At 40.1% G+C, this 16,185-nt stretch overlaps 1 protein-coding gene across 1 annotated transcript; it reads left to right on the plus strand.

Moving 5' to 3' along the window:
- The first annotated feature begins 1,009 nt into the window (after window positions 1-1,009).
- LOC309709292 (interleukin enhancer-binding factor 3-like) lies at window positions 1,010-14,479 on the plus strand. Its single transcript, XM_082537843.1, has 20 exons — window positions 1,010-1,152; window positions 1,552-1,695; window positions 4,640-4,751; window positions 5,426-5,619; window positions 5,761-5,929; window positions 6,041-6,209; window positions 8,052-8,143; window positions 8,564-8,659; window positions 8,775-8,886; window positions 8,976-9,073; window positions 9,163-9,271; window positions 9,381-9,521; window positions 9,950-10,140; window positions 10,387-10,506; window positions 10,626-10,757; window positions 11,372-11,530; window positions 11,631-11,760; window positions 11,863-11,901; window positions 13,348-13,659; window positions 13,770-14,479. The coding sequence occupies exons 2-20, from the start codon at window positions 1,583-1,585 to the stop codon at window positions 13,874-13,876; spliced, it is 2,595 nt and encodes an 864-aa protein (XP_082393969.1). The 5' UTR covers window positions 1,010-1,152; window positions 1,552-1,582; the 3' UTR covers window positions 13,877-14,479.
- Window positions 14,480-16,185: the final 1,706 nt, after the last annotated feature.

Consider the following 16,185-nt stretch of genomic DNA (forward strand, 5'->3'; position numbering starts at 1 on the left):
AAAAATTGACGTAGAGCAGTTAGTTCCAATAATTTTTGGTTTGTAACAGATAGAAGAGGCCCAAGAGGCTTAGATCCCAGAGCCATAAGTAGACACTGAGATCATCATATTCCACTTAGAATGTTTTTCCTCGAATAGTTAGGTCTCAGCAAATGGGTGGGTCAAGATCCAAATATAAACAGAAATGCATAATGAACTTCAAGAGAAGAAATATTGATGAACTAATGGATGACAGTCGAGCGATACCATAATGGAAAACTGGGAGACAGTGAAGGATTTGTGACAGAAGAAGTGGTATGCAGCTTTTCCATTGAGGATTATCTCCTTCCCGTCTGCATTCTCCTCCTGTTGCACTAGTCTGTTCTCCTCCTTTCCTCCTGCTTCAGAGCTCCTTCTTCAACAACCTTTGCCCAGTCTATCCTCTGTCCCTCCTCTGAATATTCAAGATTAAAGATTCAAGGTTTTTATTGTCAGTATAACAATATACACAGTATACAGCATATCAAAATGCCATTTCACCCCTTGCTAAATTTAAGTCAAATTAAAAAGATAAAAATGTACTACTACTAACCAAATATATGTACAATAAACAAAGACAGAATAAGAGACAATACAAAGTGGTCATGTGCAATTACAGTAAAGTGAGACTATTGTGCAGTGGGTATTGAATACCAGGTTCATGTTATGCTCACAATATTGTAGACAAGACAGGACGAAGACATGTGCAAGATGCAAAATGTGCAAATATATTGTAGACGTGTTCAATAACTATGTGACTGAGGTGTGCAAATAAGCATATTGTTCCAAGGTCTAGTTTGTAGTGCATTTGTGGAATGTCCAACATGGAACATGTTCAAACAAGTCATCCTTTTTACTCTTGCTTTTACTTTGCATTTATTTATTTATTTATTTATTTAGTTAGTTAGTTAGTTAGTTAGTTAGTTATGACATAACGCACACTCCGGTTCACCAGGTGGCGGTATACACCTAAACACGGTAATGTGCGACCCGCAATTAAACTAGGAGAAGAAGAAGCGAAACTTCACCGGAGTGACCGATCCTGCGCAGGCCTGGCTCATCTCAAACTAACCTAACATCCTGAAGCTAACAACGTTAAGGGACCTACACCTGTTTACTGGCCCGTTGACAGAGGTGAGCTCTAAAGACATAATCGAAATGTAATGCAACGTTAACAGCACTGACATTCTGGGTAACTTCACCTAGCTTGCTAGCATCCAGTCGCTGTAAACATAGGCTAATTGGCTGCCTTGACTTATGTGGATGGAATAATTATGGGTGTAAGGGACCAGTTTTTTTATTATTATTATCATCATTATTATTATTATTATAAATATATTTAGTTTGCTGTGAGCGTAGTTACTGCATCCTAACCACATGTCTCAGCCTGCAGCGTAACAAGTGTACCGCTTAGTTAACGTTAGCATATACATGGATAATGTCAAATCATCTGCTGCTTTATTGTGGTTGTTATTACACAGCCAATTGCCTGCTAACTGTTTTTAACAGTGGTGTATACTTGGGGGCGCACAGGTGGTAGCTTGGGTCCTGCGATCGCGACAGCATGGCGGCCGCTGCAGCGCCAGTGTGGGACGAGCACCAGGCATACGAGGAGCTGCTGTACTGGGACAGCCTGATACAACAGGGACACCGCCTCCATCCGCATGATTTCGACAGGTACACGCACATGATGCATGGTCCTGAATAAAAGATGCCCGAAAGCTAGCATTTGCATAGTACACTCTGTACTTTTCATTAAAATACAGCAACAGGTTCTGTATAAAGGGAAAAAAAAACTAATGAAATTAGGGCTGTGCGATATGACCAAAATCTCATATCCCGATATAAGAATTCTATCTTCCCGATAACGACATAAATCACAAAAATGTAACATTTTCTGTAAATTCTGTGACTCTCGGGAAGCTCGTCTTGCGGGAAGTGTTTCCAGCTGCGCGTCATGTAGCTGGAGTCGAGTGTTTTAACCGATGCATGAAACTATACATTTTTAGACATAAGTTGTAACAGCATAACTGTAACAGTTTTCTTTGTGAGTATTTATTACACAGCGTGCTGCGGGGAAAAGCCTGTTCTAACGTTTGAGTCTAAGGTTTATTTTTTAGCACCTGGCGGCTCTTTTTTTAATTCTCATCCGTAAATAATCTGCTCTTTCACGTGATTCAGTTTATTTTGAAAAGTCTCAACAGGATCTTGAGCTTTATTGTGAAAGGTTTGTGTGGAAAATAAACAAGCGGACACGCGATGCTGTTACCATCTTTGTTGCTAACCACAATGCATAAAAACAGGCGCTTGTCCATTGTAGTGTGGTTATATAAAATATAAGAGAAAGAGAGAACTTTAAGAAATTAATATAGCCACTACAGTGACCATCAAAACGATGAAAAAAATATTGCTGTAAACAGTTTATTTTATGACACCACAAAACAAACGATAGTGTAAAATGAACCATCCGATATATATCGTTATATCGAACAGCCCTAAATGAAATAAACAAAACACAAACTATGAAGAATAATCTCTTGAAGACTGAAAAGTCTCTTTCAGTCAGGCAGCTCATGTTCAAGGAATTGGTTCATTGCAAGCACAGAATAAAGGTTCACTCACATGTTGCCACATTGGCCTGTGTTCACACCATGCTTAAACATCTGGCTGGAGTATGCTTCAGGTTTGTTTGTGCATCTCATTGCCTCTCTCGCTTTCTTGAACACACACACTTTTTAAAGGCACACTTGCAAAATATAGGGAGCTTCATGACTTTATGTATTTTGTTGTTTTTTTGTTTTTTTAGGTAAGTCTTCTCTTAAATGGCTTTTAGATCTGTCAAATAACAAAGCAATCAAGGCTGCTGTTGTTGACAAAATATCTGAGTTTCATGTTTGGGCACAGTTTACATTCATCACATACTGGCACTAGTCAAATAATGTGGACTTTGGGGGGGTCAAACATACTTGAGCACTGTACGGAGTGTGCCTAGTGTGATTATACTTGCACAGCCAGTTTACAGACCTGCATTATACCTAGTTCTAAAGTGTGAAAAATTAAAAAAGAATACCACTTTTTTAAAATTCATTTTTAATCTAAGGTTAGTTTGTGTCTGGGACACAGAGTTTTAGACTTTAAATTCTAGGCTCAGTCCTTCCAAATATGCTTCCTATAAAATTGTGAGAGGCGAGTAAACATCCCTCCCTTGCACGTAGGTATTGATTGAGTGTTTGGGATGTCACGCAAGTAGAATAAGGCACATTATGTGTCTATGATGCGGCACAGTTCGACTTGTCTGCTGGAACAAGTCTGCAGCCTTTGAACAGCTCTGTCAGATAATGAGGAATAGATTTGTTTTCCAGTAAGCTAAATGCTTGTTATTATTGTGCTGAAAACAACCTTTATTACTCTATAGAAGAAATTGTTGTTATTATCATTGAAGCATACTGAGTAGATCAGCCGTTTCAGTGCAAATTTAAGAGCCGATACATTAACAAGAGTATGTTTCCCTGTCCTGTGAAATTAAGCAGAGATGGGCGCGTTACTGTAATCTGATTACTTTTTTCAGGTAACGAGTAAAGTAAGGGATTACTATTGCAAAAACGGTAATTAGATTACCGTTACTTTCCCGTAGTAACGCTGCGTTACTAAAACCGTGATTTTTAGCGAGAATGTCTCATGACAGTGACGTAAGTGAGTGCGACGTTCGTGACAACAACTGTGTGCAGATCAACAGTGCATCATATATCGAGTGCGGGAGAGAGTATGAGCGTGCAGCGTTTAAAGCGTGGAAGTACTGACCTTATTTTGAGTTTGATTCCATAAAAAGTGACAAAAACATTAGTGTCCGTTGTGCGTGGGAAGAAAACTTCTTTTTAAAGTGAAAAAAAACCCCTAAACTTCCAAGCAAGCACGGAGTGCGCTATGACGTAATGGGAAATTCACAGAGAAACTCGCGGATTCTTCCACTGACTGCTGCGGCACACCTGCACCAGGGTAAACCTCCGCCTATGCCACTCCTGCTGTACAGGTGAAAATAGAGCAAAAGCACCGCTAGTCTTTGATGTTATTTATTTTCTGCTGTGTTTTACTTGCATCTATTTGAAAGAGTGAGTGTAAACACACAAAAAATATATATTTTATGTGCTGGAATGTGCAGAAAATAGGTTTAAATAGGTTTAAAACAAATTTCTTCCAGTCAGAGAATGTTGCATATAATTTAATTTTTGCTTGATGCATAAAGTTAAAAGGTTAAAACTGATAAAACAAGTTTTAAAAAGAGACTTTTCCATTTGATTACATTTTGTATGATGGATTATGCAGAAAAAGTAGAATTGGGCTGAAAGATCTATCACTTTATCACCTATTCAGGTTGTAAATCGTGTTTTTTAAAAGGTAACTAAGTAACTAAGTAATTAATTACTTTTGAAAATAAGTAATCAGTAAAGTAACGGGATTACTTTTTGGGGGGAGTAATTGGTTATTAGTTACTGATTACTTTTTTCAAGTAACTTGACCAACACTGAAATTAAGTGACATAAATTATGTCACTTGACACATCTCTTCTAACTTGAGCTCTGAAACTTTTCTTCATATGTTCTCAAATTCTTTTGTCTTCCAGATATGAGGAGTTGCGTTACTGGTATGACTGTCTGTGCTATGAAGAGGAGCTTAGACAGTACCATGACTACATTGCTGCTATCGAGCATATGGAGGATAAACGTTATCGTGAGGTTGGTTCTGTTTTGCCTGATAAATAGATACACTAGATAATCACGGGGTTTCTACTCCATTGTATTACAAACCCTGCAGCTTTCCATGTCTAAGTTTAGCAGAGGTTAACGATTAAATATTATTAAGTGTTGTCCTTCTGGTATTTCTATGATTTTAAACACACAACCTTTTTTTAAGTCTTTTTTAGTCGTGACAATATAACAGGAGAATATTGTCTCATGAATATCTTGTGACGTTAAGTTACTGTAATAAACCCCCATTTTGGTCACAGTAGCCGCCAGGTCCAACAACTTCCCTGGTGGAAACCCTGAATTCACAGAACATGTCGTATTTTTCCATCCCCATTTTGTTTCCCCTCGTTCTGCAAAAACATTGTTCCTCTTGAAAGCTGTCGCCTGTTTATTTTTCCTTTTTTTTTTTTTTTTTTTTAAATCACAGACTTCCTATTACCGCTATTACTCTATTATTATACTTCTTCATATGTCTTCACTGGAATATATCAGCAGCAGTAAAACGTAGTTTAAAAAATGGCTTTAATGAATCCTAACACTTACCTGTCATGAAATAATATTGCAATATGAAGTAATTATACATTTACTGTTATCTGCAGTGAGTTTCCTCCAGTATGAACTTTGTCTTTATTTTATTTATTTATTTTTTTTTTCTATTTAAGGAATCTGCAACAACTCACGTACAGGCGGGCCCATATGATCGCTACGTGTTGGCCAAACATTCTGAAGTGTACCCCCCAACAGAGGAGTTGGAGGCAGTACAGACAATCGTCTCCCATGTGGAGTGCGCTCTCAAGACTGTATCTGACCAGATGGATGCTCCAAAAGATGACGAAGCAAATACAGAAACACAGAGGTAAGAGAGAATAACCTGCGATGCTTTTAAAAGGATATCTGCAAGCTTTTAAAATAAATAAATAAAACTGCTTTTGTTTTAATATAAATGATTTAATTGGCAATTTTTATTTTTTATTTTTTTGCACCCCTCAACTTAAAGTGATGGCTCACAAGAGCGTGTGCTGCGTGGGGTTATGCGAGTTGGTTTGGTGGCTAAGGGACTCCTTCTGAAGGGGGACAAGAACGTGGAGCTGGTGCTGCTTTGTTCCAACAAGCCTACAGTTACTCTGCTGAAACAAGTGGCCGAAAAACTCTCTGCACAGTTAGAGGTAGAAATGAGTGCCTGCAGCATACTTTAAAAACACATGTCACATATTTTGACTTGGATTATTTTAATCCAGGTTTAACCGTCTTAATTATTTGTTCTCTTTTTTTAATAGACTAATTCACCTGAGACATATGCAGTCAGCCAGTGTCCAGGAGATGCAGCCATTGTTGTTACGAGCACCAAGGAGTCAGTTCTGACTCTTATTATCCACCTGACATCACCTCTTGTCAGGACAGTGCAAGAGAGTGAAACTGCTGAAGAAGAAGCAGAAGAAGAAGAAGGTGCGTATGTCGGCCCAGCCCTGATCTGTGTTGTCGGTATGCAGGCGCTGTACTGCTCCACTGATTTATTAATCTGCACTGACTGTTTGAAATCAAACCAGTTGTCCCATCTCATTAAACCTCAGTGGAGCTTGTACAGTGACCGTGTCAGACTGATGCCAGTGAACATTGACTCTTTGCTCGCACGAGAGTCCTTTCGTCGTTTTTGTTGCAAACTGACGTATGCAGGATATTTCCTCTGTAGTCACTGATGCATCCTGCTCATGTTGTTAGTGACAGTGCCTCAGTCATTTAAAACAACAACAAAAAAAAACTTGTATATTCTTGTTGTTTTCATGTTTCAAGTGAAGGCTTTTTTAAAGAATAACAAGTTCAAGCGCGCATGCATGATCCTTGATGCTGAACATGTGTTTGGAACTAGCTGCAGCAAAACTGATCAGCTGTTGCCTACCTTAGGAGGATTTACAGTATAAGGCAAAAAGATCATTGTTCAGGTGAATATTTTGGTTGGTGTAGTGTTTGAAAGCTCCTGTGTTGATTAGCGTTAGCTGCATTTATCTGGTAGTCTAAAGTTTATTTGAATTTCAGGGGGAGCCTCAGACTGAGAACCATATCAGTCTCAGTGCAGTTTTAGTCCATTTTAATACACTATACACTGGGACTGCACATTAAAAATCCTGCAATATTAGTAATAAAATTATTAGACTGGATAATTATTGGAGCTGTTACGTCCTGGGGTAGGATTATTAATGCTTAATCATTGTTGGATCAAACCATATTTACTCTGTTTCAATAAAACAATCATTTTAGGCAAAGGTCTAATTTAAGGTCAAGGTTTGGACAAGTTAAATGTGCAAGTTGATATTTTAAAACTTTAAGTTGTGTTTGTTAAATGCCACAGTGATTAAAATCCTTGCTAATATCATGCACCCCTGATGAAAATGCATATTATCAATTTAAATTCAGTCAACTCCACTCAACTCAACAGAGTCCAAGCAGAGTTGTGCATAGTATACTGTCCAAACATGGATCAGCCTTGTTAAGTGAGCAGATATTTTTTTCCCAAAACATATTTACTGTTGCATATTTACAGTGGCAGAGATTGATCTTGTTGATCTTTCACATCAATTCTAGGGGTAATAAATACTAACAAAAAATCATGGCATAGGTTACTGCACAAATTATTTGTCATCAGCATTGGCATAGATTATCAGCCGGTGTATCCCTAGCTGTATAATGTAGAACAAATGAGCTAAAACTTGCCCAAAGCTGGTATTTTTTCTTTGTTTGTTTTGTTGTTGTTTTTTGTTTTTGTTTTTTAATATAGTCAGTCTGTCATAAAGCCTTTTTTAGGCCACTTTTTTTCTGAGGGATTCATCAGTTTTGCTGCAGCGTAGGGCAGACGTAAAGCTTCTTAAATGCTTGTGATTTACAACTGATTACCTTTTAGTTTGTCAAGTTTTTTAGGAACGCTGGACCTTTGACCAACTGGACACACTGTCTCAGGAGGGGGGAGAAGCAACAAACCTAATCCCAGTGGCTCAGGGGAGGGGGTATTTGATGTAGTGCAGTGCATATATTTTAATGCTGTGCAATGTTATAAATAAATACTACAGCTGTTTCTGACAGTCGTCTTACTTCCGCATACACTGTGGAAAATATAATTGGGATCTCTTTTAGCAGACCTTTATGGTTGCTGGGACAAAACGTGTCTTTATGTAAACCCCCTTTCCCTGCTGCTGGTTGTTTGCTGGTTTTTGTTTGCTACTCCCTGAGCTGCAAGACAGAGACAACCCCCTTGGTCAAACTGTACCTTTTCTTCTTACCCCACCTCGTCAATAGAAACGCGAACAGTCAACGATCCGCCGGACGTTCTGGACAGGCAGAAATGCCTAACTGCCTTGGCGTCTCTCCGCCACGCCAAGTGGTTCCAGGTTTGCATTCACGTCCTTACTTGTACATCAGGTTGAACTGTTTTCCTTGAGTGATCTTTTATTTCCTGTCCATTTAGAGGACCGTAACAGTTTTTGCTCTCAGTTTTTGTTCATATTGTTAATGATCTTTATAAAATGTCTAAATTAATGCTCATCTATACCAATGACAGAAGTGGATAAATCATTGGTATCGACATGAGTACATGTCGAGAGACTGAGCTCTCTCGATTTCAACGTCAAAGGTCATAAAAGGCTAACATAGCTTGAATAAGTTTTACTTACTGTTGATTTGGAGAAGGCTCAGTACTTATTACTCTTCTGTGCTTGGGTTGTTTTGTTTTTGTTTGTTTGAAATCTCAGAAAGGATTCCATCACAGACAGAAGCTCTGCTAACCTAATGGGCTTTGTTTCTGCCTCCAGGCAAAAGTTAACACCCTGAATTCTGCCGTCGTTGTGATCCGACTCATGAGGGACTTGTGTAACCGCGTTCCTACCTGGACGCCACTCTCAGGATGGGTGAGGAAACTCTTTGTGCATCTACTCCGACAGCAGCAAAGCGGAGATTTGTGTTTAAGTCATTTCAGCTGCTTTCATCCTGAAGTGTCGGTTTTGTCTTCTTGTCTCCACATAGCCACTTGAACTGCTAGTGGAGAAAGCTATTGGTACATCTGAGAGATCACTGGGAGCGGGCGAGGCCCTCCGCAGGGTTTTAGAGTGCGTAGCCTCAGGAATACTTATGGAAGGTGAGATTTTATTTGAGTTGTGCAACTTGCATGTAAATTTATACACTGAGCTGACATTCATGCACCAGTTGAATGGTATTTGTGCACAGATGGCCCTGGAATTAAAGATCCTTGTGAAAAGGAAGCTGTTGATGCCATTGGCTATTTGACTAGGCAGCAGTGTGAAGACATCACACAGAGTGCTCAGGTAAGGTGAGCCTGTAGAAGCACCCACACACATGTACACCTTTAAAATTAAATCAACAAATTAGTGCATAACTTTGATGTTTTTCTTAGTTTGCCTTGAGGCTGTGTGCATTTGGACAGATGCACAAAGTGTTGGGGATGGACTCTAAACCTCTGAGGTCACGAAAATCGCTGGGAGCAAATTACAGAGATGGCATGGGTGGGCTATTATTTTTTTTTATTTTTCTTTATTTCCTGTGTTCGAAAAATCAACACTTCCATCAAATCTCCTTTTTTTCCCTTTTTTTTTTTTTTTTTAATAACTGTAGCCCAGATACCACCTGTTGGACAACTGAACCTGCCAGCTAAGAGACCTTTCACAGACGTGGACACAGGAGAAGAAGACACACACCTCAACAGCAAACAGAGAAAGTTTCTCAAGTTCCAGAAACGCTTTCAGAAGAAATCCTGTGAGTAATGAATGTCAAATTATTCACTGTAACACAAAAAATACTGCTGTAAAATCCCTTTGATCTTTAACTGTATGACAAAACACAGACTTGGTATTGTGGAATAAATATTCTGTATGTTTACATACATGAACATGCTTTTCTGGCAAGGTGTAGATAATTTCCTTTTGCCATAATATTTCATTCTGTTTATCAAAATAATTATAAATGCTATTAAAAGTTAGATTTACTTTTTTAAATCTTTTGGTGTCCTTGGATAGAATATTTAAGTCACATAAGCGGAGTAGTGCTGTGAAAATGACAACTTTGTGACTCCTATGTTAATGTGACATTTGTCTTTTACTCTTTATGCTGACTTCTGTAGCCTTATTTTTCTGTGTGTGCTTCTCAAAATGAATCTGTTTGCTCATTTTGTTGTTTCCTTGTAGTCACCGATGATCTTACCATGAATGCCGTGATGCGTCTGAACCAGTACAGACCTGGTCTGGATTACAGACTTACATCTCAGACTGGCCCAGTTCACGAGCCGGTCTTTACAATGGCTGTCGATCTAAATGGAAAGACGTACGAGGCAACGGGGCCTTCCAAACGTGCCGCTAAGCTTAATGTAGCCACAAAGGTAATGGTGTTTGTTATCTACACAAGCTGACTTTTAGTATAAATAATCAGTACTGTGTTCTTCTTGGTTACTTTTTGGCTGATGGACTAGTTACTGTTTATTGATTGGTTCCATACATTTTGCTAATTGATTGTTTGTTTAAGTGCAGCCCAACTTGTAAGTTTGAACATTTGTAAAGTCAGACTGGGCAAAGAAATCAATGTTGTTTTATGTGTCTTATAGTTTTTTTACTTTCATTTTTCACAGGTACTGCAAGATCTCGGTCTTCCCACAACTTCTGAATCTAAATCAGAGCCCAGTAGTGAAAATGAAGGAAGCCAGGACTCTGTTAAAGCTGTTGCACCGACTTCTTCTACATCTGAAGATGTATGTCGTTGAGCTCTCTTTGGACTCCGTATTTACAAATGCATCCTAAAAGTTCCCACAGAGAGAAACACTTGTGCATTTCACCACAGTTTTTTCTTATGTGTGCTTGCTGTGAACAGACTGGTCAGGGTCCAATCTTAACAAAAAATGGCAAGAACCCTGTGATGGAGCTGAACGAGAAGCGCCGCAGCCTGAAATACGAGCTGTCGGCAGAGACGGGTGGCTCCCATGAAAAGTGCTTTGTGATGGAGGTGAGTCAGCAGTATTGTATACAGCAAACAGAAATCAGGTGTAAAGTGAGCACTGCACTGTATAGCAGCTTTGATATCTTGGGCTTTGTAAAGGCAACTGTAGAGCCAAGTAAAGATTTCTGTATTTGTGTTTAATCTGTTAAGTCCCATGTGGGTGGGATTATTTCAGAAAGAAGGACAGAGGTGGGAGATAAACGATTTCCTTTGGTCCTGTGAGCCATTATTCTGGACAGGATTCTTCCCAAAATTAACAGCATATGGTCTGTAATAGATGTTTAAACTCGGCAGGATAAACCCAAACTAATAAACATCCATAGATCAGAGGATACATTAGAGTTACTATAATGAGCTGTTAGGCTGTGCGGGTGTAACAGGCGATTTGTTGGTGGTGGCTTTCCACTCACTAAAATTCTAATGTTATGCTATGCTGCACATGTGGAGGTTCAGCAGAACACTGTAGCTATGTTTTTGCACTGCTGCTCAAAAGAATAGACACGGCGTGCACAACACACATTCTCCATCTCCTCTACCAGCAGGAGTCACTCTCTGTGTATAAATGCTGTGACATGCTTCATAAAATCCTAAAATCTTTTCTCCTCATTTCTGTCTCACAGGTGGAAGTTGATGGGCAGAAGTTCAAAGGACGAGGCTCCAACAAGAAGGAAGCAAAGGCCTACGCTGCCCTCGCTGCTTTAGAGAAGCTGTTCCCAGATGACAGTGGACTTTTAAATAACAGAAATCCCTCAAAGAAGAAAGTCACCTACACTGACATGGTAATGTATCCAACTGGTGAGCTTTAAAATGCACAACTCAAGCAATTTAACTATCAGGCTGTTTCAAAATGACATTTTTCTCACGTTTCCTTTTTGACAGCACATCCCAGGATTCGGCACCATCCGCGGCATCCCTTCAGACTCAGGGTCCCGTGGCTGGGGTCCCCACAGAGGGGGTCGGGGCAGGGGTCGAGGCAAGCAGTTTCCAGCAGGACCCAGCTATAACAAGAGTAAGAAACTTTATGCTATTTACGAGTCAATTTAATCATCGTAGGAAACCTTTAAACCTGTAAATGGAGTTTGCACTAAATGGTGATTTCTTGTTTTAAAAGCCAACTACAGTTATGAGAGCAGCACTGGCACAGGCTATCGTAAGTATCTGAATGTCTGTTAGCTTTATGCACTCTGGTTTTATGTTAGGGTGTGTGTATTTGGTTTTACATGTTTTTTGTGATGTACACTTTTTTTTAAATAAGGCTTAAATGTCATGCAGAAGCTTTGCTGATTCGTTGAAAGGCATAAGATGCCTAATTACAGTTATATGTGATGGATATATGTGATGATGCATGCAATAACAAGGCTAAAAGACCTTTTTTTTTTTTTGTAATTATGTTTACCAAAATTTAAAACTTCTAGGTAAACATTCCAAGATGTGTTTCACTTATTTATCTTTGTCCCAAAAAGTTGATTCTGTTCTTCTGGGCGTAGCTTTTTCAGTTGGAGAAATGTTTCAGCACTCATTCAAATGACTTCTTCAGTCTCAGCTCACTGCAGGTTTCCAACCCAGTACATTTGCATAAAGACTGAAACTAGCACCACTGGTGAAAAATGGCCTGGAGGTCAGTTTCTTGATCATTAATATGCAAATTGACATGACCATTGATCAACAAACATTGAGAAGTGATAGTTGGTCAATGGCCATTCACAGAGAGTTAGGGATTGGCTGCAGTCACAGTGTTGTAAGATGGTGCCCTTAGGCCCCCTGCTTGATTCAGAGGTCTTTCCCTTTTCATGTAAATGGTCTCCTTGACTCTGCGCTCAAACCAGTGTTGCTCCCTGCCCAGGATGTGTACATCCTCATCATTGAAAGAGTGTCCACTGGCCTGTAGGTGTGAATAGACCTGTGGGTTGTTTGGTTTCCCCAGTGTATAAATCATGGCAATGGCTTAACATCCATCCATCCATCCATCCTCATCCGCTTTGTCCGGGTCGCGGGGGCAGCAGCCTAAGTGTGTGTGTGTGCAATGGCTTAACAGCGTACGCTAAATTACTCTGGTTGTGCCGGGGGACCCGATACTTAGGGTGGACCAGTTTCTGCCAGAGCACGTTTTGGGGGTTGAAAGCCACAGAGATGAGGTCTCAGCCGTTCCGATACTCCTGACACATAAGGGATCACTAAAGGTTTTCACTTAGGTAACAGTTGTCCTTCTTCTCTTCTGGATTGCCTGGAGATTTCTTTAGGTGCCCTCCCACCTTTGACAAATGTCCAGCTGGGATAGCGACTTTCACTCAGGGCTTTCTTCAAATGATGTTTTTCTGCTTCCCTGCTACGCTATGTCCAGATAAACAGGATCAACTTTTTGGGATTCCCTTACCTGGATGATTGAGCATGCATCAAGATCTTTATCTTTATGTGTGTGGTGGGGTTTTGTTTGTTTGTTTGTTTAAACTTGAACAAGCGTGAACTGTCTCGGTTCTATGATTTGCAAATAGATCAACAGTCACTTGTAGTTGTCGTCAGTTGCAGCTCTAGGATTGTGTCTTTTAAGAAAATGGCACTTACCTCTCATTTACCTCTTGTTTCTCTTATCTTAAAGATAAATTATATGGCAATAATGGAGCCACTGCCACAGCCAAAGGTACCGCCCCCACCACCTCAGCCTACGGCACCTTTTACCCCGAAAGCACCACCATCACGTACTCATCCCCACCCGTCTCCAGCTCCAACACCAGCACCACGAAAGAAGAAAGCTACCAGTCAATGCCGCCTCCTGCTGATCAGGAGAGTCCGTACAGCTACGGCTACGGAGATGAGAAGAGAAAGATGCTGACCCAAGGTGGAGACTACTCTATGTACAGCACTGCTTACCCCAGCTCTGTCACCGGGGGACAGAGTTATAATAATTATGGCAAGTTCCTTTTCTATTTCTTACAGTAACTTCCCGCTTTTCCTATTTCTTTATATTTAATCTTGATTTATACATATAAATGATCTGGGGTTATAAATGTTTCTTCACAGGCTGGGAAAACCAGTCGTCCTGGGGGAATCAGGGGTACAGCATGTACCAGGGATTTGGAGGACACACCCAGGGCTCATACTCTGGATACGGCGACATGAATTACTGATCATAACATCACTGGTGCTTTTTATTATGCTTACATGACTCCCTTTTTTTCCTCATGTCTTGACTGCTTCAAGCAATGCTATAAGGAAGGATAGGCCTGTTTCCCAGCTCTGAGCTCCTGCAGATGCCTCCTCATTTCCTCAAGGTGGGATTTAAGCAGTTCAGAGTTCCTCTGTGATGGCAGAGGGGGAGGGGAAAGAGTGCAAGGAAGCATGTCAGCATAATGAAATATGTAGTCTTTCCCACCTTGATGATTAGGGATCATCCTAAGGTACCTCTCTTAAAAAGAAATAAAAAAAGAAATGCTGGTGTTTTCTCTGAAACTGGAATTCTGCTGATCTTGTTTGATACTCTTAACCTCAGTTGTCAGTTCTTTTGACAAACCAGTAAGCCAGTTTTAAGTTACGTTTCTTTTATCTGTAGCCTTCATCACGTCAATGTTGACATGAGTGTTACGTTGGGTTGTTTTGTCTTTTTAATGTAGTGTACTGGTTCTGTATCAGTATATTTTTTTTATGTAAAGCTGCTTGTTGTTTTAAACTGAAGTCCTTTCTGTCTCATAAAAACGCTCTAATCCTTGTACAAATAAATGACTTATTTTGGAGCTGAGCTTCTGACCATCAGTTTCTTAATTACAGACATTGCAGAGATCTTGTTAGTATGATTGTTGGCATTTTAAGAGCTTCATCTTATTCAAGCTCTGACATGTGACAGCTGCAAATGATTTGTGCATGCACAGCCAGACTGCTGTGAATGCAGGACAAGCATACGGCACCCACGCGCTCCCTATCAAAGCTGACAGGAACCCTCACTGACCCGTAATTAGAGGAGTGTAGTTAAAAGTTATTTGAAAATTTAAAGCACATTTTGCAAGCTTGATCCAATATTAGCACTCCCAGTGAAATTTGATAAAGATTAAAGGAGGGGACAAGTGGAAGCTCCAGAGATGAGGGTTTGCTGACTGTCGGCAAAAACAAAAAACTTAAGGACAGCAAATTATTAACAGTAAAACTCATCTTGTGTTTTTGTTTTAGCAAATGAATATCGCTCGAAAACAACTTTAGGGAATTGAGCTCAAGTTCAAGTTCAACTTTGTCACTTCAACCATATACAGTTTAAAAGTACACAGTGAGGCGAAACAATGTTCCTCCAGGAACCAAGGTGCTACAAGACAAGTTAGTGCAAAAAAAATAATAATATATAATATATCTAGTAATAATATTGTGCAAAAGAGCATTTACAGGTTGGTGTGTGCGATGGTTTGGTGGTGTAGGTCAGTGTGTTTGCGCTTTGTGTTGGTTAGTCAGTCCAGTCTCAATGTTTTGAGGTATTTGAGTTAAGCTGAGTGATAATGTTAGTGTATGTGTGTGTGTGCGTGTTTATCAGTCAGTCCCTTTTTGCTGAGGAGACGGATGGCTTGTGGAAAAAAGCTGTTGCACAGTCTGGATGTGCGTGCCCGAATGCTTCGGTACCTTTTTCCAGATGGCAGGAGTGTAAAGAGTGTGTGAGAGGGGTGTGTCCGATCAGCCACAATGCTGGTGGCTTTGCGAATGCAGCGTGTGGTGTAGATGTCCTCAATAGAGGGTAGAGAGACCCCGATGATCTTCTCTGCTGTTCCCACTATCCGCTGTAGGGTCTTGCGGTCTGATATGGCACAGCTCCCAAACCAGACAGTGATGCAGCCGCTCAGGATGCTCTCAATAGTTCCTCTATAGAAGGTGGTCAGGATCGGTGGTGGAAGCCGGGCCTTTCTCAGTCTTCTCAGAAAGAAGAGACGCTGTTGGGCTTTCTTGTGCAGGGAGCTGGTGTTGAGGGACCAGCCGAGGTAACCACACTAAAAGGAGAACTGCATACTTTGTTTTTGCATTAGTATGTGACACCTCTAGGTGTGAGAGACAATTCCAGTAATGTCTTACAGCAGTTTTTCTTGATAGAGGCTTCACATACTTCAACCTTTTACCAAAACTTGTGTGAAACACTGTGAAAAAGTCTTCAACCTCTTTTTTTTGTTGGATATTTGTAAGACTTGCGTGTTTCAGATCAAGCAAGTTCTAATATGAGATAAAGATAAGGCCGGTTTTCAGGTGATGATCGTCATTTATTAAGGGGAAAAAGGCCCAAACCAAAATGAACTAACTGGGATTAACCACGTTTTTTGGAAAGCATTGTGAGTCAGTGTTTTCAGTCGTTATGCAAATGTAGTGTTTGTAAGGTTGGGAAAGCTGCAGTCAGCTGAAACTGAAGTCATTTGAATGGGTGATCAAAGATTTCAACCAGTGAAAATGCAACGTCCAGACGAAAAGAATCAAC

Source organism: Aulonocara stuartgranti (assembly GCF_965226115.1).
Source record: "Aulonocara stuartgranti genome assembly, chromosome: 6".
Lineage (NCBI taxonomy): Eukaryota > Metazoa > Chordata > Actinopteri > Cichliformes > Cichlidae > Aulonocara > Aulonocara stuartgranti.

Coding starts and splice junctions, on each gene's coding strand:
- LOC309709292 (XM_082537843.1), top strand. CDS start 1,583: ATGGCGGCCGCTGCAGCGCCAGTGTGGGACGAGCACCAGGCATACGAG. Junction 8,144..8,563: donor GCCACGCCAAGTGGTTCCAG/GTTTGCATTCAC, acceptor TTCTGCCTCCAG/GCAAAAGTTAACACCCTGAA. Junction 11,531..11,630: donor AAGTCACCTACACTGACATG/GTAATGTATCCA, acceptor CCTTTTTGACAG/CACATCCCAGGATTCGGCAC.